A 20,752-nucleotide genomic window follows, 5' to 3' on the forward strand; every position below is an offset into this window, starting at 1 on the left:
ACCCAAGGATCGAACCCAAGTCTCCTGTGTCTCTTGCACTGGCAGGCAGATTCTTTACCATTGAGGCACCAAGGATAGAGCTTAGGGGGACATTATCTTTCCATCTCTCTCGGCTGCCTTCCATTGCCTTCACTGGATACAGTGAGGCCTAGGGTCAGTCATGTAGACTCCCTGAGCCTCAGTTTCCTCACCAGAAAAATGGGAGAGATTATAGCCTGTGTTTAGCAGGAGTATTGGGAGATGCCCTTTGTGAAAGAGTGGGATAGGCTATGAGGCACCTGTGAACATCCAGCCCCTGGAAGGACTTTAGAAAACAATCGAACTGTCCCCCTAGATACTGTTTTTCAATGCTTTTCCTATTCACATGGGGTGGGATTTGTCCCACTCTGCCTCCAGCAGGACCCTCAGATCTGACTTCACCCACCAGCACCAGGCCAGGTGAGCCCACATTTCAGACCCAGGGCAGTGAGACTCCTATTGCACTCACTCCGGACACACGAGGCCCCTCCTCTCTTCTGCACCCCTCAGCCTCCCACCCAGAATCAAGCGGGCCCACCCAGCCAGCCTGCCTTCTCCCATGCCCCCGCGTGCGCGCGCAGCGGGGCACCCACCAGGCGGCCCCCCGCACAGCACCTCGCTTGGGCGCCGCAGCTGAAACTCCCGGTCCCAGCGCGGCCGGGCGGGTCTGGCTCCCCGCCGCCCCCCGGGGCCCCGCAGGTAGCGGAGCAGGGAGGTGGGGGGTGGGGGCGCGGGAGCGCCGGCGGGGCGGGGCCCGCGGGGTGGGGGCGGGGGCCTGGCGGCCAGGCCGGGCCGCGGAGCTACAGGGGACAGAGCGCGCGAGGCGCGTGGAGCCAGCTGCAGCCGCAGCCCGAGCCGGAGCCCGCGCCGGCGCCGCCATGCCCCTGGCCTTCTGCGGCAGCGAGAACCACTCGGCCGCCTACCGGGTGGACCAGGGCGTCCTCAACAACGGTTGCTTCGTGGACGCGCTCAACGTGGTGCCGCACGTCTTCCTGCTCTTCATCACCTTCCCCATCCTCTTCATCGGTGAGCGCTCGGGGCGAGCGGCGGAGGAGGGGAGGGCGAGGCCGGGAGGGAGGAGGAGGCGCTGCGTCCTGCCGCTCTTGGTGTCCCCTTGCGGGCGGGCGATCGCCGCTCGCCTCCCTCCGGGGTTCCCCTGCTCTGTGTGATGCCCCTCGGTCCCTCCGCTCGCACCTCCGCGCAGCCCTCACCACTGGGATGTCCCTGAAACCTCACCAACCACAACGGAAGCTCCTGACCCAGAGGACCCCCAAGTTTTGCCACCGCAGGGCTAGAGCCGGAATGGAGACAGGGGAAGGCAGGGGGTCTCTGTCCGCGCTGGAAAGGTCGGGAGGGGGTCGGGCTGTACTCTCAGAGGCGCTAGGTAGGGAGCCGGGTCACCCCTCCCCCAGGGCACCCTCCTCGTCAGCCGCCACTGGGGCCCGGAGGAGAGCAGCCTGCGCCTCGGAAGCTGGGATGGAGGCCCTGCGAGCCCTCGGCTGAGCCGGACAGTGGTGGTCAGCAGCCTCCGGAGATCCTGGGATCCCACTCGCCCTGAGCGAGAAGAGGCTCCGCTTCCCCAGCCAACCCCATCCGGGCGCGCGTGTGCCTAGAGTGCAACTTCTCAGGCTCCATCAGTGCAGAGCCCATCCGACTTAGCAGCGACCCCGGAGGCCCCCAGAGTCCTGTTTGAAAACCCTCTGCAGAGCTGGGCGGAACCGCCCGGGAGGTTTTCAGTGCCTCTTTCCTGGGGTCCCCTGTATGTCTCTCCAAGACCTCGAATTTCACAAGCTGGCTAGTTCTGTCAACTCACAGGGTGTCCCCTGCTTCCCCCAAAACCTGTTAATTCCCTCTAATTAAGAAAAAAAAGCAAATCTTAACATTCATACACAGCTTTTGGGAAGAAAGGAAAAATTCTCATCTCACAGAATTAAAAAGAGGAGGATGCTGCAGAAGCAAAAAGTTGCTAGTTACTGACAAAGACAATTAGAAATAGGAAGGAAGCTATGCTCACAGATACATCAAAAATTGTACCAGCATTTACACTGTTGCTGTCAACCAGATGGTTTATTTACGCTGTAGTTTGTCACATGAAAAGCCAGATATAAAATGGGTACCTACATATGTGGGCCTCTGTGGGTCTGGGCTTCATGCAAAGACATTTAGTTCAAGTGGACAGACTGGGGCACTGTCCTGGGTACACTCCTCATCCCCACCATGGGCCCAGTGTCTAAGCACCTTCCTGGGGTTCAGGAAACCTCCTCCAGGTGAGCCAGGCTCCCCGCCTCTTCCTGTGTCTCCTTGCAGGATGGGGCAGTCAGAGCTCCAAGGTGCACATTCACCACAGCACATGGCTCCACTTCCCGGGGCACAACCTGCGCTGGATCCTGACCTTCATGTTGCTCTTCGTCCTGGTGTGTGAGATCGCGGAGGGCATCCTGTCTGATGGGTGAGTAGCTCTCAGAGGGCCGAAGAGAGTGGGTCTCTTCCAGGGTGCCTCCTGAAAGGCCCAAGGAGACCCCAGCTCACCTTTACTCCATGAGCCGATATGGTTTCACTTGCTAATAAATTCAGCAACTGTTTACCTAACATCTGTATGCTAGGCTCTCTGTGCCAGGCACTGGACACTGAGAATCATACCCTACCCAGATCTGCACATCAAGACCCAGTGAAATAATCCTAGAATTTATTAGAGTACCGTAGCTTCTGTGGATATACTCAGCCTCCCTCACAGGCTGTTGGAGTTACCTTCTCAGGGTAAAAAATCAGTCTTGCTTGAGACCTTTCCTTGGCTCCCAGTTGTTTTCAAGGTCCCAAGTACTTAGCCTGGCATCCAGGTTCCTCACAGTTGGCCTTCCCTGTCTCGAGCCTCATTCCCAAAGGCCTTCTCCCCATGCCCACCTTTCCCAGGGCCTCACAGCATACTCTCCACACCTCTGCCACTGCACAGGTCATACTGTATGTTCTCATCTGTATCTATTTGCAAACTCTTTCCCCCTAAGCCAGAAAGGCCTCAGAACTGGAAGCTCCATTTTCTTTATCTTTGTATTTACCGTGCAAGGCACATGAGAAAGTTCCGTAGACCCTTAGTGACTCCTTAAGAGGATAAATGAAATAATCTTGCAAGTAAGTATTCTGGGAGGATAAAGGAAGGCAGATTGGGCAAGCTTCATGGTTGAGGGGGCTTCTGAGCCGAATCTGGAAGGATGACTAGGGTTCCGAGGAGCAGAGGAGTTCCGGAGAGGGTGGGAGCGGTGCGGCGGGGCTAGTGTGAAACACACCAGAGCTGTGAAGGCTGAGACTTGGACACTGAGGGCCTCTCCAGGAAGGTTTCCAACACCAGGCTGAGGGTTTGAGTTGAAATTTGCAGGCAGTTTAGAAGCGATGTAATCAGCACAGCACTTGGAGGTGAGAACTTGAGGGCAGGGTGGCAGCCGTGAGTAGCTGGAGGTAGAAACAGCACCTAGGAGGTGACCGCGGTAGTCTAGGTGAGAGATGACTGCAGCTGAAAGTTGTATGTCAGTAGCCGGGGGTGCAGACAGGGAGGAGGTGAGCAGCCATCGCGTTAAGGAAGAATGACTCCCTGGGTGAAGGGGTGGTGGAAGGTGGTGGGCATTTGGCTTAAATAGCTGAGGTCCAACCCCTGTAAGTGGGGATTAGACTATGCTCAGATTCCACTCCTGCCAACCCTGGCTCCTGGAGTTGGACAACCGGGGGAGGGGATCGGGGGTCCCCACCCCCATTGATACACATACTCCCTCACCCTCCATTCCCACTGCATCCTGGCTTCAGAAATAATCTCTGTGATAACTGCTTGCCTTGGGCTTCCTCCAAAGCCCAAGAGATGAGTAGGACAAGAATGCATACTGCCACATAACTAGCAGGTGAGAAGTCTGCCTCCCGCCTTCCATCCCAGCACCCTTTCCAAAGCAGCGCAAATGCCAGAGAGGGGAGGGCTGCCTTGTGAGCCCTGGGGCCAGAAGATACTCACTGGGCTATAAGGAACAAAGCAATGGAGAGGAAGACATCCTATCTGTAGAAAAGGTAGACCTCGGTCTTCACCAGCGTTTCTGCTATGCCGCGTATCAGCTGCAGGACTTTGGACAAGTCACCCAGCCTTCCTGGGCCTCACTTTCTCTACCTGTGAAATGAGCTTCATAATCCTTGCCTGGCCTGCTTCATAGGAGAGTCCAGGATGATTTTAGAGCATGGAGAGAATGCAGAGTGCAGAGTGGCAGAGCCCTGGGCAGATAATACACTCCCAGGATGTGGCAGACTAGAAAAAATCTGGCTGGGGACTCCTTCCTGCTGGCTGTTCAGCAGACCCCCCTGTGTGGGCAGCACCTGTATCCCAAACCTCTCTACGCTCAGTGCAAATCACTATCAGCTCCCCAGAGGGTGAGTCAGCTCCTCAGTTGGGCACTTGTCACCTAGTGTCTGCTGGTTTCCATCTGTAGCCTACACCCCTGGGCAGGCGAGCATGAAAGAGGGACATGGGCAGGGAATCAGACTGGAGGAGAAGCCGTAGGGGCCTTCAGAAGGCAGGGGCCTTCTGACACCCCCAATCCACCTACCCTGGGTTTACAGACTTGCTGAGAAGTCTACAGGGCAGATAAGAGAGGGGGTGTTAAAGCAGTGGTCTTCAAGTATAAGCCTCATTTGGGCTTCCCAGGTGGTGTTAGTGGTAAAGAACCTGCCTGCTAATGCAGGAGACACAGGAAACATGGGTTCGATCCCTGGGTAGGGAAGATCCCCTGGAGGAGGGCATGGCAACCTATTCCATTATTTTTGCCTGGAAAATCTCATGGACAGAGGAGCCTGGCAAACCACAGTCCATGGGGACACAAAGAGCCAGACACAGATGAAGTGACTTAGCACACATGCAAACTTCTTACAGTGATTAATTAAGGTATCTAACCTATAGGGCTTCTTATCTTCCTTTAAGAATTATTTCTCTGTGGTGCTCTGAATTTAGAACAACCAAATGTTTTTAGGTTATTTAGAAATTTTTTTTCTTAACATAGAATGTTTTCCCAGACCAGCATAAACTGGAAAAAGCCCTGTAGAAACTTTTACCTAATTTGTTATCTAAGTCAGTATGTATTATTCAATAAAGCAGCCAAATCTGTTTAAGTCGTGTCATAAAATTCTTATTTCAATTATGGTTATTCATTGTCATTTTATCTTATAGAATATTTATTATTTCTACCTTCTACTGCAAACAAAAGACTGTATTTAAACTTATGAAATAACATTTTAGATGTCACTTAAAATCTATGCAGGGGTACAGAGTTTCTCAAAATTCTTTCTTTTTAAAAAATGTTCTATGTATTTCTTTTAAAAATGTTTATTTATTATTTTTTTGTCTGTGCCAGTCTTAGTTGCAGCATGTGGGCTCTAGTTCCCTGATCAGGGATCGAGCCCACGCTCCCTGCCCTGAGAATGTGGTGTTTAGCCACTGAACTGCCAAGGAAGTCACTTCAAAGTTATTTCAAGGAACACAGAGGCGAGAGTTTTGAAGGACCCCTGGGCAGGGTGTTGGCTGTTCCCAGTGTCCCCACTAGTGACTGCCTTGTACCTCCTGTAACAGTGTGAAGGCCTTGTGCTGAGACTATCCACTAATCAAGGCTTGAAGAATATCAACATTTACAGTCTCATTTAACAAGAAATCTGGAGGCCACCGTTTTTAGTTGGTGTGGTGGCTTAGTGATGGCATCAGGACCCCAGCTTCTCTGCATTCTGGTTGCAGGCTAGAAGCTTTGCAGCTGTGACTGCCAAGGCCAGCTTCCCTCTGCCAGATCCTGTAAGTGTGAACCCAGGGAGAGAAGACCATGAATTTCAAAGCCTGAACACCAAACCCTCGTAGCATCTCCGTGTGGACGCCTGGGCCCCTTAGTTAACAGACGTGTTTGGGGTACTGCCAAGCAGAGCTGCCAACATATAGCCGCCACGCGTGTGTTGTGGAGGCCGCACTGCATGCTGCGCCCTAAACACAAGGCCTGGGCTACTCTGTTGGGGTATGGCACAGCTCACCCACATCTTCTCTCTCCTTCTCTCTTGCCCTCCTCTCAGGGTGACCGAGTCCCGCCATCTCCACCTGTACATGCCGGCCGGGATGGCGTTCATGGCCGCTGTCACCTCTGTGGTCTACTATCACAACATTGAGACCTCCAACTTCCCCAAGCTGCTGATCGGTAGGGAAGCGGGAGGGGTGAGAGGGGGAGGGAATAGGGACTTCGATTTGTTCCTGTGCCAGGCGCTGTTCTAGGCGCTGGAGGTTCAGAAGTGGAGAAAAATCCCTGCCATTGTGGAGCCTCCAGTCTGGTGGAGGAGACGTACAGACAAAGACAGTAGACAAACAAGTAGTGATGATGCTAAGAACACAGAGTAAGGAAAGTGGTAGAGAGGAAAAGCTGTGTTGCTGTCTGTATAGCATGCCCGGAGGAGGCCTCTGGTAAGAGTGAGCATGCAGACTTTGGGGGGTAGATGTTGCATGCAAATGGTAAAGCAAGTGCAAAGACCTTCTGATAGGCGCAAACTTGGCAAAGAAGCTGGTGTGGGCCAAGGCAAATGTGGGAAGAATGGTTGAAGGTTAGGTCAGGGGCCAGGAGAGGACCAGAAGACTCCTAGGCTTTGGGCCTGGGCACCTGCGTGAACAGTGTGTTAGTGACTGATGTGGCAAAGAGCAGGAGTTGGGGTGTTTAAGCCACACTGAGTTGAAACAGCCAGCTCAAGTATCAGGCAGGCAGATAAACAAGTTGGGCACTCAGGGGAGGTCCGGGGCAGTCATGGCTTTGTAGGTGGCATGTAAAACTTGAGCCCAGATGCGGTAACCTTTAGAAAAGAGAAGGGCCCCAGGACCAGAGCCTGCGGTTTGCCAACGCTTAGGAGTGCCCGCTCAGACCTTCTGACACCATGTGACTGGGGTCCCAGGCAGAGACAACGGTGATGACTGTTGACCTTTATTGAAACTGTACTGTGTGCCAGCCTCAATGCTAAGCTTCCTCCATGCATTATCTCACTTAACCCTGACACTCTCCCTCTGTACTGTTGCTATCCCCATTCTACAGACGTGAACACTGAACTCAGGTTACACATAATGACAGCAAACACTCATTTAGCACCTCCTATGTGTCAGGCACAATCCTAAGCATTTTACATGTATTAACTCCATGTAATCCTTACAACAACTCTATGAGGGAGGTACCATCATTACCCTTTTGCAGATCAGGAGACCAAGGCTCAGAAGTTAAGTGGTTTGCACTAGTCTTCCCAGCTAGTCAAGGGGTAAAATCTGGTTTAGAACCCAGGAGTCTGGGACCCAAGCAGGCTCTTAAAAAGAATGAAGCTGTGTGTCTAAAAGTCCTCAGACTGTGTTGGACCCGAGGTATAAATCCACAGACCTTCCTCTGTGTGGGGCTCGGTCTGTGTGCCTAAGGCCAGGCTGTACATCTGACTGTTAGCTGTGGTCAGACTGTGTGTCATTAAGTCAGACCATGATTTTTAGAAGTCACAGCATTAATTGACAACTGGAGTCTGGAACTCTCTGGGCTAAGCCAGAGATAGCCTGGTGTCATGAGTGGGAAGGGGGTGCTTCCCAAGCTAGTCTCAGGTCTACCTTCCTGGTAAGGTGGGAGCTGCACTCCTTCAGGATCGTCCAAGAGATGCCCTCTCCCCAGGAGCCCCATGTGAATATGGTTGGGGGACTGAGGGGCAGCAGGTGGAGAGATGTTAAATACAGGCTTCAGAGAGCCTCCCGCACCAGTGTCTGAAGCAGGTTCTCATGCATAGAGACCCTTCCTTATTTGCCAGGCTCGGCTGACCAGTGCCCCTGGAAACACCCTATCTGCACATCTGGCAAGTTCATTTTGTCATTCTCCAGAAAGCATACAATATTCTCTTCCTAAAGCACCAATTGGGCTTCCCCTAGCTCAGCAATAAAGAATCTGCCTGCCAATGCAGGAGACACACAGTTTTGATCCCTGGGTTGGGAAGATCCCCTGGAGAAGGGACTGGCAACCCACTCCAGTGTTCTTGCCTGGGAAATTCCATGGACAGAGGAGCCTGGCAGGCTACAGTCCAGGGGGTCGAAAGAGTTGAATACGACTTAGTGACTCAACAACAACAATGAAGCACAAATTACCACCCTTGGACAGACCAGTCTTTCTCCAAGGAACAAGGACTAACTCCCTCCATTCCCCTTAGGTAGAGTTTTACTCTCTGTGGAGCCAGAAGTTCTAGAACAGGGAAAAGTGAAAAGGATGCACCCCATGGGCTGCAGGGCAGTGAGTATTAGAGAAAGAACTGTCCTTCTGTGGAGGCTACTGCCTGGTCACAGGTCTGGAGTCGTACAGAAAGGTGAACCGTGATGCAGCTTACAGTGTCCTGAGAAGTAACCTTGTTCGTGGACCTGGGTGAGATCAGGAGGTATTCTATGAGAAGGTCATGTTTGAGTTGAAAACGGAAGGATAGGTAGGAACTAGTTGGGGAAAGGGACAGGGAAATGCTTCCGACAGAAGGAGCAGCATATGCAAAGGCCCAGAGGCAGAAGAAGGAAAGCACATTAGGAAATCGGGTGGGGGAGGGAGGTGGTGCTAGAGTGCAGCGGGCAGAAGGGAGCTGAGCTGTGAAGGCTGGAGTGGCAGGTGTGGCAGGACCTTGAAGGCCACACCACAGGCGTTGGTCTTTATCCCAAGGACAATGGGAAGCCACTGAGGGTATGTAACATAAAACTTATTTTAATCACTTTTAAATGTACACTTCAGTGGCATTCAATGCTTTCACCTTGTTGGATAAATATCACCACCATCCATCTCCAAAACTCTTTCATTTTCCCATTTAACAATAACTGTACACATTAAGCAATAACTACCCTCAACCTTTTAAAGCTGGCATTCTACTTTCTGTCTCTGTGAATTTGACTACTTTAGGCACCTCATTTATGTTAAATCGTGCACTATTTTGTCCACTTAAAGTTCATTTAACTTTGTTTTATAGTCTCAAGATTCACCCATTTGTAGCACGTGTCAGAAAGTTCTTCCTTTTTAAGGCTGAATGACTTTCCATTGTGTATGTCTCTGTGTGTATATATATATTCTATCGTGTATATACACATTCCATTGTATATATACATATATTTTATATGTATACCATATTTTGTTTATACATTCATCCATCAATAAGCAGTTGAGTTGCTTCCACCTTTTGGCTATTATAAATGATGCTGTTATGAACATGGGTGCATTGAGATCTTATTTCATTAAATGTATTGGTCTCTGGAGGGCGGGAGGGGAAGTAGGGAAACCATGAGAAATCTCTAACAGTAGTCCAGAGGAGACATGATGGTGGCAACCCAGGTGGCCACCCAGATGGACAGAAGTGGATGGATTCAAGATAATTAGGAAGTAAAATAGAATTTGGTAATAGGTAGGATGTGGGGGTGAGGGAGAGGAGAGCGAGGGAAGAAGCAGAGGTAATGAGAATTCAGAGGGTTTTTTTTTATCACTTTACTTTTTTAACTTTTTATTTTCTATTGGAGTATAGCTGACCAACAATGTTGTGGTAGGTTCAGGGGAATTCAGAGTTTAAAGCTCAGCAGCAGCCTCTGTGCTGTTCTTTCCCCTCTCCTGTTCTCTCAGACAAGCCCTAAGCTTTTACCGAGCACTGCTCTATCTGGCCACAGGCTGAGGGCGCAGCACTGTAGGGTAAGGTTGTGGAAATTACCCCTGGGCTTAGTCCTGGGTCCACCACTAACTCTCTGTGTGACCTTGGACAAGACGCTCAGGCTCTCTGAGCCTCAGTCTCCCCATCTGGACAGGAATAGTAAGGCCCTGGCTAAGTCATAGGGTTCTTATAAAGATCAAACCAGATCCTGTCTGTTAAGCATTAGAGGCAAGACCAATCTGAGACGTATTTACAAGTCTTGGTCCCAGTAGGAAATACTCACGAAGGCCTCCAGAGCTTCTGGTGGCTGGGATAGTGTCTACTGGGAGAATATAGGTGTGGAGGCAGGGGTATGGCCTCCAGCTAGGGGATTCCTTGTGACCCAGAGACCAGACTCAGCTGAGAGCATCCAGACTTGAGGGCTGGGGCCAAAAGCAGACACGCCTGCCTTCTATCCTGATGCTCTCACTCGAGGACCTGAGATAGTGGCATTCGCCCCTCCCCAATTCAGTGTCTCAACCTAGTTCCCAGCCCAGAGCCAGGCTGAGACAGACCGCAGCTCTTGTCCCCAAGAGATGCCCTGGCATTCATGTCCAGGCCCACCCGGGGAGGGAAGGCAGGGTGACGGTCTTCTTCCCTCTCTGTGATTCCTCTAGAGAAGAACTCTAGGCATTTGGGCTGACTTTATATCATATATAAGATCCCATATGTCATATATCGTAAACCATATGACTCTAGGGAGTAAGGGGGAAGGACCGCCTATGCTAAAGCTCTCCCTAAAGGGGGACTTAATTACTGCTCTCTTTTGTCATCACCAGTAAGCCAAAACCGGCTGGCTTATTGGTGGATTTGAATGGGGTAGATAGGAATTTACAGGATAGAATCCACCAATGGCCTCTGACATTTATGGTCCCAGGTCTGAAATCTGGAGATGATAAATATATTAACACCTGATATCCAAAGAGCACCCAGTGTGTGCCAGGGTCACTGTGCTAAATGCTTTCCATACATTGCTCACAACAACCTTTGAGGTAGTAATATTATTATTCCCATTTATGGATGAGGAAACTGAAACCTAGATGCGTTAGGTGACTTTCTCAGGATCATGTCGAATCTGAGCCCAGGCGTATCTGGCTGCAGGCCCAGCTCTAACCACAATACGCACTGCCTCACAGGAATGTGACTCGCTTTTTTGTATCCCCCACTCCCCAGGCTCCCTGAAGAGCATCATCGTGCCATAGTGGGCTCTGGGCCAGGTGGGCCAGGGACCTAGGCCCTCACCCTCCCTCTGGCATTAGCTTGCAGTGAGCTTGGGCAGGTCCCCTCCTCTCTCTGGGTCTCAGCTTCCTCATCTGTAAAATTAAAGGACTAGATTGAAGGACCTTTAAGATATTCCCAGACTGGGGATTCCACAAGGAAGCCATTATAAGGTGGAGCCTACATGTATTAGGCATTAGGCTAGCCCGGTTATGCCACTTAATGGCTGTGTGACCTTGTATCAGCTACTAAACCTTTCTGATTCCTTTATCTGTTTAATACAGGGTGATGGCAGGACTTTGCTCACAAAGCTTTTGTAAGAAATAAATGAGATAAATATGTTTAAAGTGCTTATTTGACACAGTGCCTATAACTTAGCTAAATTCAAGAAATAATTCCACCATTTTTCTTCTTATTTATTATAAAGGAAAATTTGGCTGACCACCTTGACTTAGGAGATTATTATTGTCTCCGAACATGCCTGTCATGAATGTTTTAATGTATGCACATTGCTTCTCTGGTAGCTCAGACAGTAAAGAATCTACCTGCAATGCAAGAGACCCGGGTTCAATCCCTGGGTGAGGATGATCCCCTGGAGAAGGGCATGGCAATCCGCTCCAGTATTCTTGCCTGGAGAATTCCATGGACAGAGGAGCCTGGTGGGCCACAGTCCATAGGGTTGCAAAGAGTCAGACGTGAATGAATGACTAACACCTTTACTTTCACTGTCTCAAAATCATATATTCTTATATTCACACACACAGACATCTCTCACTCTGAGTGTGCTTGCCCACAGGCACACCTCCTCCCTGACACACTTTTCTCTCCTCTTGCACACACTTGTGCACATGTGAGTGCACACACATACACATACGTGCGTGCACGTCCTCCCTGCTCTCTCGCCTCTCCCCGGCAGCCCTGCTAGTCTACTGGACCCTGGCCTTCATCACCAAGACCATCAAGTTTGTCAAGTTCTACGACCACGCCATCGGCTTCTCGCAGCTGCGCTTCTGCCTCACGGGGCTGCTGGTGATCCTCTATGGGATGCTTCTCCTCGTGGAGATCAACGTCATCAGGGTGAGGGTAAGCAGGCCCCCTGGGCTGCACCCACCTGCGGACACACCTGGGCCAGGGCAGGGCTGCTGACCAGGGTCCTGCCCCTGGATGTGGGCTGCCACTCTGCTTCTTAGCCAAGTCCTGGAAGGAGTCTGCTTCTTTCACCTGTCCTCAAAAGGAGAGTTGAGGCCAGTGAGGGATGTTTCAGGAGGAACGTTCCATCCAGCCCAGCAGCCCTCTACCCCAGGCTCCCAGGGGGAGAGGAGGTGACAGCTGAGGCCATAGGATCTGGGTTTGATAGGAAATAAAACTTCAGGTTCTGGCTTCTCTGAGTTTGATTTTTTTTTTCTCTTTGAGGTGGGGGGGCTTGTTTTATTTTAATGTATTCATATAATTACACATGAGTTAGTAAATGTGGTAAGTGTGGCTACATACATATCTTTTGAGTTTGGGTTTTTTTTTAATCATTTCTGCTTGCTCCCTTTTCCTCTCTGAGATTCATACCTTCCCCTCCCTCAACCAGTCCCTCCCCAGGTAACCCAGATTAACGTTCTAGTATGTATCCTTCCATTCTTTTTATTAATATATTGTGCTTACATACTTGCATCTGTTAAGGATATCTCCTTAACATAAATATGTATTGTTTCTTTCAGTGTTTGTTTTGTAAAAATGGGATCATATTACATATAGTTTTTTGCATCTTGTTTTTCTCATCCATCAGATATCTCTTAGGACTTCCTCCAAGTCTAGTATGGTTAATTTAGTTTTCTTAATGGCTGCATAATATTCCATTGTGTAACTGAGCCATTGCCCTATTGACAGGCATTCACTTTGTTGCCAATTTTTTTTTGTTGTTGTTGCCAATTTTTTGCCATCACAAATAATGGCGTGTTAAACATACTTGTATCTATGTAAAGCTGCTTCTATTTCTATGGGAGGGAATCCAAGGAGCAGAGTTGCTGGCTCAAAGGGCCTGTGTATTTGAAATGTTAATTGATGTTGCAGATTGCCTTTCAGAAATGCTGTAATCTACCAGCAATGAATTAGAAAGCCCTTTCCCTTCCTCCAGCCAGCAATGTGGGCTATAGCCTTCTCTAATTTGGGCCAGTCTGATGAGCGTGAAGTGCTACTTTAATTTGCATTTCTCTGACTCCTCTGCTTTTAGTTGGTGATGTGCAGCGTACAGAGGCTTTCATATTCTCTGCCTCCACTGACCCTTGCAGCATTGCTGTGATACAAGTTAAATCCCCTTTTTAGACGAGACGTTTTAAGATGAGGTTTGTCCAAAGATACCTTGCTAGTAAGTGGAGGGGGCAGAATTCGAACCCAGGTCTGCATGGGTCCACGTTCTGCAAACCCTATATGAACATGGTAGTTTCTTCAGATTTATAGGAGAGAGAAGATGGCATATGGGAGACTCCTGCTCTTGCCCAACCCAACCCAGCCCAGGGGATTCAAAGTAGGACCTCGATGAAGAGTTATGAGTCAGGAGGCCCTGGCACTGGTGGTCAAGAGGAGTTGGGAGGGTCTTTTTCCTGGGAAGAGGCAAATGATGGCCCGACCTGTTAGAAATCAAGGGTGGGGTGCCACAACCCCAGATCTCTGCTGAGACAAAGCAGAGGTGATGAGAAGTTGCACTTACCCTCCCCCGTGTCCCGTGCGCCCACAGAGGTACATCTTCTTCAAGACGCCAAGGGAGGTGAAGCCCCCAGAGGACCTGCAGGACCTGGGGGTGCGCTTCCTGCAGCCCTTTGTGAACCTGCTGTCCAAAGGCACCTACTGGTGGATGAACGCCTTCATCAAGACGGCCCACAAGAAGCCCATCGACCTCCGAGCCATTGGGAAGCTGCCCATTGCCATGCGGGCCCTCACCAACTACCAGCGGCTCTGCGAGGCCTTCGATGCCCAGGCGGTCAGTGGGGGCGTGATCACACTGTCCGTTCCTTGTGCTCTGGTTTAGCGTCACAGACGGGGAGCTCAGAAAGCATCAGGTCAAACCCCTGATGGGACAGTGGGGAAACTGAGTCCCATGAGGGAAAGAGGCTTGCCCTAAGTCACACAGTGAACCAGGGAGAAGTCCAAGACCAAAGACCCATAGGACAGTCACAGCTGGAATGGTCCTCATGGTTTAGGTCACCTAGCCTAACACTTTCATTGTCCATGTGGGGAAACTGAGGCTCTAAAGGGAGGTAACCCTACTGGATTTCCGGTGTCTTATGGTCTTTCTTTTGGAGCTCAGTGACTTTACAGGTGGGGATTGTCAGCCATTTGGAGAGCAAGGGCATTAGTGGCCTAATCCTTGCAATAACTCTATGAGTTAGGCCAGAAGGCATCTCCTCAAATCACTGATGAGGAAACTGAGGCCCTGAGAAAGGCCATGACCTCCCCAGAGCTAGCCTACCTCTGGCAGGTGGCAGAGCCAGTCACCTGACTCCCTATCCAGTGCTCATTCACTGCCCCTGCCCTAGCATTTCAGAGGAAAACACCAAGACAGACACAGTGGCATTGGACTGACATATGTCAGGTCCTTGTTACAGCACTATGCTCACCACACAGTCCCTGCCCAGCTGTGTGACCTTGATCCATCACCTGGCCTCGGTTTCCCTATCTGGACCACGTTAGGTCTCTATATGGACCCATACAACCATGCACTTGGTGGCTCTATAATTTCTTCCCTGACTCCACCTTTTTGCAGCAGACGTGGCCACTGGGTTTCTCTAGGCAGCAGGAGCCAGGGGTTCCCTGGGAGGCTGGGCCCTCAGCCACTCTGACTCTGTCTCTCTGGGCAGCGGAAGGACATGCCAAGCACACAAGGTGCCCGGGCCATCTGGCAGGCCCTCTGCTGTGCCTTCGGGAGGCGCCTGGTCCTCAGCAGCACGTTCCGCATCTTGGCCGACCTGCTGGGCTTCGCCGGGCCACTGTGCATCTTTGGAATCGTGGACCACCTTGGGAAGGAGAATGGCGTCTTCCAGCCCAAGGTAGGCCCCCAGGGGTAGAGCAGGGCACCCTCTGCAAGGTTTTCATTCACTTGTGAGAACAGGCAGGAGGTTGATGTGTGTGAGAGTGGATGCACAGGGCAGTTTCTCACCATGCAGAGCCCTTAGCAGTATCTGTCTCTAGGAGATGTCTGCATCTGGTCAGCAGAAATGCTAGAAGGCAAGCTTGTGCCCCTAGAGAATTTATGGTGCCCTACGCTTTTGACTTAGCAACTAAACAGCGGCATACCGTAATCACCATAATACCTCTCTCGGTTATATCATCATTCGGAAAGTTGCAGGAAGTGTCTAAAGCTTTTATTTATTAGTTTTTAATTCATGCTATCTTAACAGACTCTTGATAACTTTTATGGGATCTCTGTTCTTCAGTTTTGTATGCTCATAGCTCTTGAGGCTCTGCAGGGCCACTTTGGTGGCTGCTGTTGTGGGGAGGAGAGTGGGATACCTCCGTCTGGGAGGCTTTTTCTCTCTCCACTCCAAATTTTGTTAAAAGCTGCCCCAGTTTTATTAACATGTTAGAACTTCCCATTAAAATTTGTTTTAAAAAAAAGAGTTCTGTGTCTTAAAAGTATTTGAAACCCATTGGACTAGATGATACACAATGGCCTTTCCATCTTTAAAGATGCTACAAACTGAAATTTGTCAGACAACAGAGACAGAAAATCTTTCTGGGGTTCGTTTTCCTTCCTTGGGGCAATGGCATTCACTCTGGGGGTGAGGGTGGAGTACTTAATTCTTTGATCTGTTTCTGTGCTGCTGCTTAGGTTTCTTGTTGTTCAGTCGCTCAGTCACATCCGACTCTTTGTGACCCCCACAGACAGCAGCACGCTAGTACGTCCCTGTCCCTCACTATCTCCCAGAGTTTGCTCAAACTCATGTCCATTGAGTCGATGATGCCAGGTTTAGATGACCACAAAATGGAAAACTTTTCACCTCTAATAAGATTCAGAGTCTTATTTCCCCAGCAGGAACATCATTATAACCTTTTAACCACAAATAGACTGTCCAAAAAAGATGCAGGTAATCACTAATTAGGGATCTGATTACTAATTTACGACTTCTCCTTGTGTAGTATTATCCATCTCGTGGGTTCCATAACTGCAGATACCATTTAATTCCCAGGAGGTGCATATGAATTTTTTCCCAGAGACATAATTAATCAGCTGAGCACTTTTGGCCAGGAATATGAGACACTCTAAGTCTGTCTGATTTACTCAGCAAACAATTATTGAGCTGTATTATGTGCCAGACCTGGGTAAGACTGAGAGAGTATAGAGACAATGATTATAATGAGGAAGATTAATAATAACAACCACTGATTGACTGCTTAATACATGCCTGGCTATGTGCAGAAGTTATCCATGTGTTATCTCATTGAATCCCTAAAACAGCCTTTTAGGGTAAGTTTTTTTTTTTTTTGTAACAACCTTTTGAGATATAATTGACAAAACCATACAACTTATAAGGTAGGTATCTTTAATCCCCATTTTATAGATGAAGAATTTGGGGCTCAAAGAGATTAAGTAACTTTCCCTAGGGTCTCTCAGCTAGTTAGTGACAGAGTCAGGATTTGAAATCAAGTCTCTTTTACTCCATAGTCTGGGCACTTACAATCATGATGTTAAATTGATTATTACTATCAAGTCTTCATCTCTGGCCTCGAGGAATATGAAACCAAATGGAAGAGAGAGAAATCTAAATAAAATATTTTATGTGTGCTGAGTCACTTCAGTCATGTCCAACTCTTTGTGACCCTATGGACTGTAGACCGCCAAGCTCCTCTGTCCATGGGATTCTCCAGGCCAAGAATACTGGAGTGGGTTGCCATGCCCTCCTCCAGGGGATCTTCCCAACCCAGGATCTAACCTGTGCCTCTTCTGTCTCCTGCACTGGCAGGCAAGTTCTTTACCACTAGTGCCACTCATGTGTTAAATACTGCTACTTGGAAGTAGATACAAGGAACTATAGGAAAAGGAGTAATTAACTCAGCCAGTGATCATGATAGCTTCAAAAAGGAGAAGGTATTTGAATGGGGCTTTGACAGATGAGTAGGAGTTACCTAGGCTAAGATGGGTAGATTTCTTGTTCATTTAAAAATGTGAGAACTATTAACTTGGAAATAAATTTCATGAAAACTTTACAGTACTTCACAATTTTTTCACTTTTAAAAATGTTTATATAATGCATCGATTTCTTTAAAAAACTAACATGAGGAAGCCTTTTTAAAAAAAAAAGGAAAAGAAAAAATGATTAGGACTCTTTTTGCTTATTTAGACTTCAGTGGCTCTTGAGACCTCCTCTGGCATTTGAGCTGCTGAACTTTATTTGGCCCAAAAAGCGGGGAAGAGACTGTTTCTTTTGTAAAAGGGTCACTTCAGCTTCAGTCTAACCATAAATGAAAAACAAAAGGAAATGTTAGTTACTCATTCGTGTCTGACTCTTTGTAATCCCATGGATTGTAGCCCGCCAGGCTCCTCTGTCCGTGGTATTCTCCAGGCAAGAATACTGGAGTGGGCAGCCACGTCCTTCTCCAGGTGATCTTCCTGACCCAGGGATCAAACCCAGGTCTCCTGCACTGCAGGCAGACTCTTTATGTCTGAGCCACCAGGGAAGCCATAGGGGATTCCCAAATACTCCACACTGATAAGCCTGCAGCAGTATGGAGCCGACTGTTAACAGTGAAAAGTGTCACCAGCCAGAGCCCTTATCAGCTTGTCCACATCATCGTCTTCATCCTGTTTCCCTAAACTCTTACACTAGTCTCCTAAGAACTCTGGGGCCAGATGTATCAAAGAAATGGCAAGAACAACACTTAGAATACTAGTTCATTTGAATGTTAGCTTTGCCTTCTCTTTTCTCTTTGTTGGTACACAAACCCTGGGATTTGCTGCCCTCTCATTGGAATGCTCTTGTCTTAGTTACTTGTCAGCACATAAATCGCCGAGACAGATGGCCCTGCCTCAGTGGCAGCAGGCCTTATGAAATCTAATATTTGTTCCCAGCAGCCCAAATGCAATCAGCAAATTACAGACATAGAAACGAGAGTTGAAAGTAAATATCGTCTCCAATGTCAGCAGCAGAAAGTCCTCAGTCGTGTGGTTGCCTGGGATATGCCTTAATTCTCATGTAGTGGGGGAAAGTGAAGTGAAGTTGCTCAGTCGTGTCCAACTCTTTGCGATGCCATGGACTGTAGCCTATCATGTTCCTCCATCCATGGGATTTTCCAGGCAAGAATACTGGAGTGGGTTGCCATTTCCTTCTCCAGGAGGTCTTTCCAACCCAGGAATTGAACCTGGGTCTCCCGCATTGTAGGCAGACACTTTACCGTCTGAGCCACCAGGGAAGGTCTAGTGGGGGAAACGGGTCATTTATTGAAGTTATTTGGTTCACCCCCGCCCCACCCCACCTCCCAGTGGCTCCCACCCAGAGAGACAGGTGCTATCCTGGTCTTCATGAACAGGGAAGGAAGCTCTCTAGCTGTGTTTAACAACCCTCTCCGTGAGAGAGCCCTTCTTCCAGCTCAACCTGGATCCATCCTGCAGCAGTCGGCGCAGCGGGCACCCACTGTTTACTCTGTTATCAGTGGCTGCCCTGTCGTCCCTTCCCTTGCCAGGATACTCACAGTTGGCAAGAAATCACGCTGCCCTTGGCATCCTCAAGGACAGGCATTTCTTGTTTCTTCTTTTATTACTGGAAGTGTCATATGGCCTGCTGGATCCTCAACACTCCTGTCCCCGCTGTCACTCCCCAGGGAACACTGGGACCCAGGCCCTGCAAAACCCCTGATAGATCTCTTTCCAGCCCCCTCCCTCACCCAACCCCCACCCACAATCTGTCACCTGCCATGGATGCCTCTGATCTGGCTGGAGGGCAAGGGAATTGGATTTATAAAGAACTGCTGGCATCTGAAACCGGCCAGCACTGCCATAGGCTGTCAGCTGAGCAGAGGAAGAAAGAACAGTTTGGGTTTGATCTCAGGGCCAAACAAAGCTTCACACGGCCTCTAAACCTCCATGGGGATCGTGTGTAGGTTAGTGTGTGTTTCTGAATGAGTTCTCCTGGGTCCTGCTTATGAGTCTTTGTGTGTGTCTTTCTGTTGTCCCTGTGTCTCTTGGTATGTCTGTTTCTGTGTATATCTGTGTCCCCATCTGGACACCCATATTTGTGGCTGTCACTCTGGGTACTTTGAGAACTTATACACATTTCTGTGACTGTGATGTCAATGTGCAGGTTGGTCTCTTTATGACGGTGTCCATGTGGGTGCTCTGGTCTGGCATGCCTCACTAACTCCCTCTGAACTGCAAAGACGTGTTTTTGATGTCACGTCCTCCAGGAAGCCTTCCTCTGATTGAATTAGATGCTCCTCTTATGTGCTCTGTAATATCCTATGTTTGCACCATCAAAACACCCATTTTCTTGTTCTTCAACTTGACCCTGAGTCCCCTAAGACAGGATCTGCATTGGCTGTCCTCTGTGTGCCCAGCTCCATGCCTGACACCCCAAAAGCACAAGAGAACTGATTTTTCAATGAAAAATGCAGACATTACCATATACTGAGTGCTTATACTTACTACAAATCTTTATTTCTCCATACCATGTAACATGTGGGATCTTAGTTCCCCAACCAAGGATCAAGGCAATGCTCCCTGCGTCGGGAATGTGGAGTGTTAACACTGGACCACTGGGGAAGTCCTAAGAAAACTTTTTACTTACATTGTTACGCTAAATTGTCATAACAGCTCTCTGAAGTAGAAACCCTTAATAGCTTCATCTTCCATGTAAAGAAACTGAAGCTCAGAGATGTTGAGGAACTTACAAAAACACAGTCACTAACATAATGAATCAGAACTTGAACTCAGATATGGGCTAACCTCAAACTCTAAACCACCATGTCAAATGGCTGTGGATGGATGGGTGGGTTCCTTGGTCTATAAGCGGTCAAAGACAGTTATCAATGTTTTTACCATGGCCTTCCAGTGCTGGGACCTTACATTCTGCATGCCTTGATTGGCTCAACTGTAAAATAGGGAAATGGATAGCTTCTATAAAAAGTATATGGGAGATGAAGATCGTATGCATTGATTACTTTAAAAGATATTTATTGAGCGCTACTATGCAAACCCCTGGAAACAAACACAATTTCTTCCCTGAGAGTTTGTGAAAATGTGAGACAAGGGCATCTGATCTTCCAAAGCATTTTCCACCCACCAAATGTCAAGTTGTAAGTCCTTGGCCTTTCTCTCCAGCTGTCAAGGTGCTGGGCAATGCCAGTGCCCTGACAGCCATTTGAAGCTTCCCAAGGCTTGCCGTCCATGAGCAGTATCCCTGGCCTCTTTGGCTGGTCTAGTACCTACTTCTTAATCAAAAGGTAGCTACTCTGGCCCCTATCTCTTTTATGCTGTCTCTTTGAAGAGAGATAAAAAAAAATGACCCAATGACTTACACTGCAAGCAGAATTTCATTTTAACAGGTCACAAAACTCTTGACCCAAATAAATATTATTTCTGACCCTAGGGTGTGTGCGTTTTGGGGAAGGGGAGCAAGGCTTTTCCTTTAGACCAAAAATTCCAACAAATTCTAAAAAGAGAATTTGTTGCTTTGTGGAAAATGTACAGATATTGATGAGGGCATTTAACAAAGAACACACACGCACCCGTAACCTGAACAATGAGATCGGTTGATTTTTTTAGCCCTCATTCTGCAGCCTATGGGCTTTCTGATCATTGTGACATAGTGAATGTGAGCCATTCCATGCTACTTAA

At 48.8% G+C, this 20,752-nt stretch overlaps 1 protein-coding gene across 4 annotated transcripts in view; it reads left to right on the forward strand.

Moving 5' to 3' along the window:
* Positions 1–793: 793 nt before the first annotated feature.
* The window catches only part of ABCC8 (ATP binding cassette subfamily C member 8), a 78,661-nt gene continuing 58,702 nt past the window's right edge, over positions 794–20,752 (forward strand). For all 4 annotated transcript variants that reach the window (XM_043901846.1, XM_043901861.1, XM_043901852.1 and 1 more), the window contains exons 1-6: positions 794–1,044; positions 2,326–2,467; positions 6,091–6,212; positions 11,855–12,021; positions 13,664–13,906; positions 14,784–14,972. In XM_043901846.1, the coding sequence (XP_043757781.1) occupies positions 897–1,044; positions 2,326–2,467; positions 6,091–6,212; positions 11,855–12,021; positions 13,664–13,906; positions 14,784–14,972 (1,011 nt within the window). In that variant the 5' untranslated portion in view covers positions 794–896. The remainder of the gene's footprint in view (positions 1,045–2,325; positions 2,468–6,090; positions 6,213–11,854; positions 12,022–13,663; positions 13,907–14,783; positions 14,973–20,752) is intronic.

Source organism: Cervus elaphus, chromosome 1, assembly GCF_910594005.1.
Source record: "Cervus elaphus chromosome 1, mCerEla1.1, whole genome shotgun sequence".
Classification (NCBI taxonomy): Eukaryota; Metazoa; Chordata; class Mammalia; order Artiodactyla; family Cervidae; genus Cervus; species Cervus elaphus.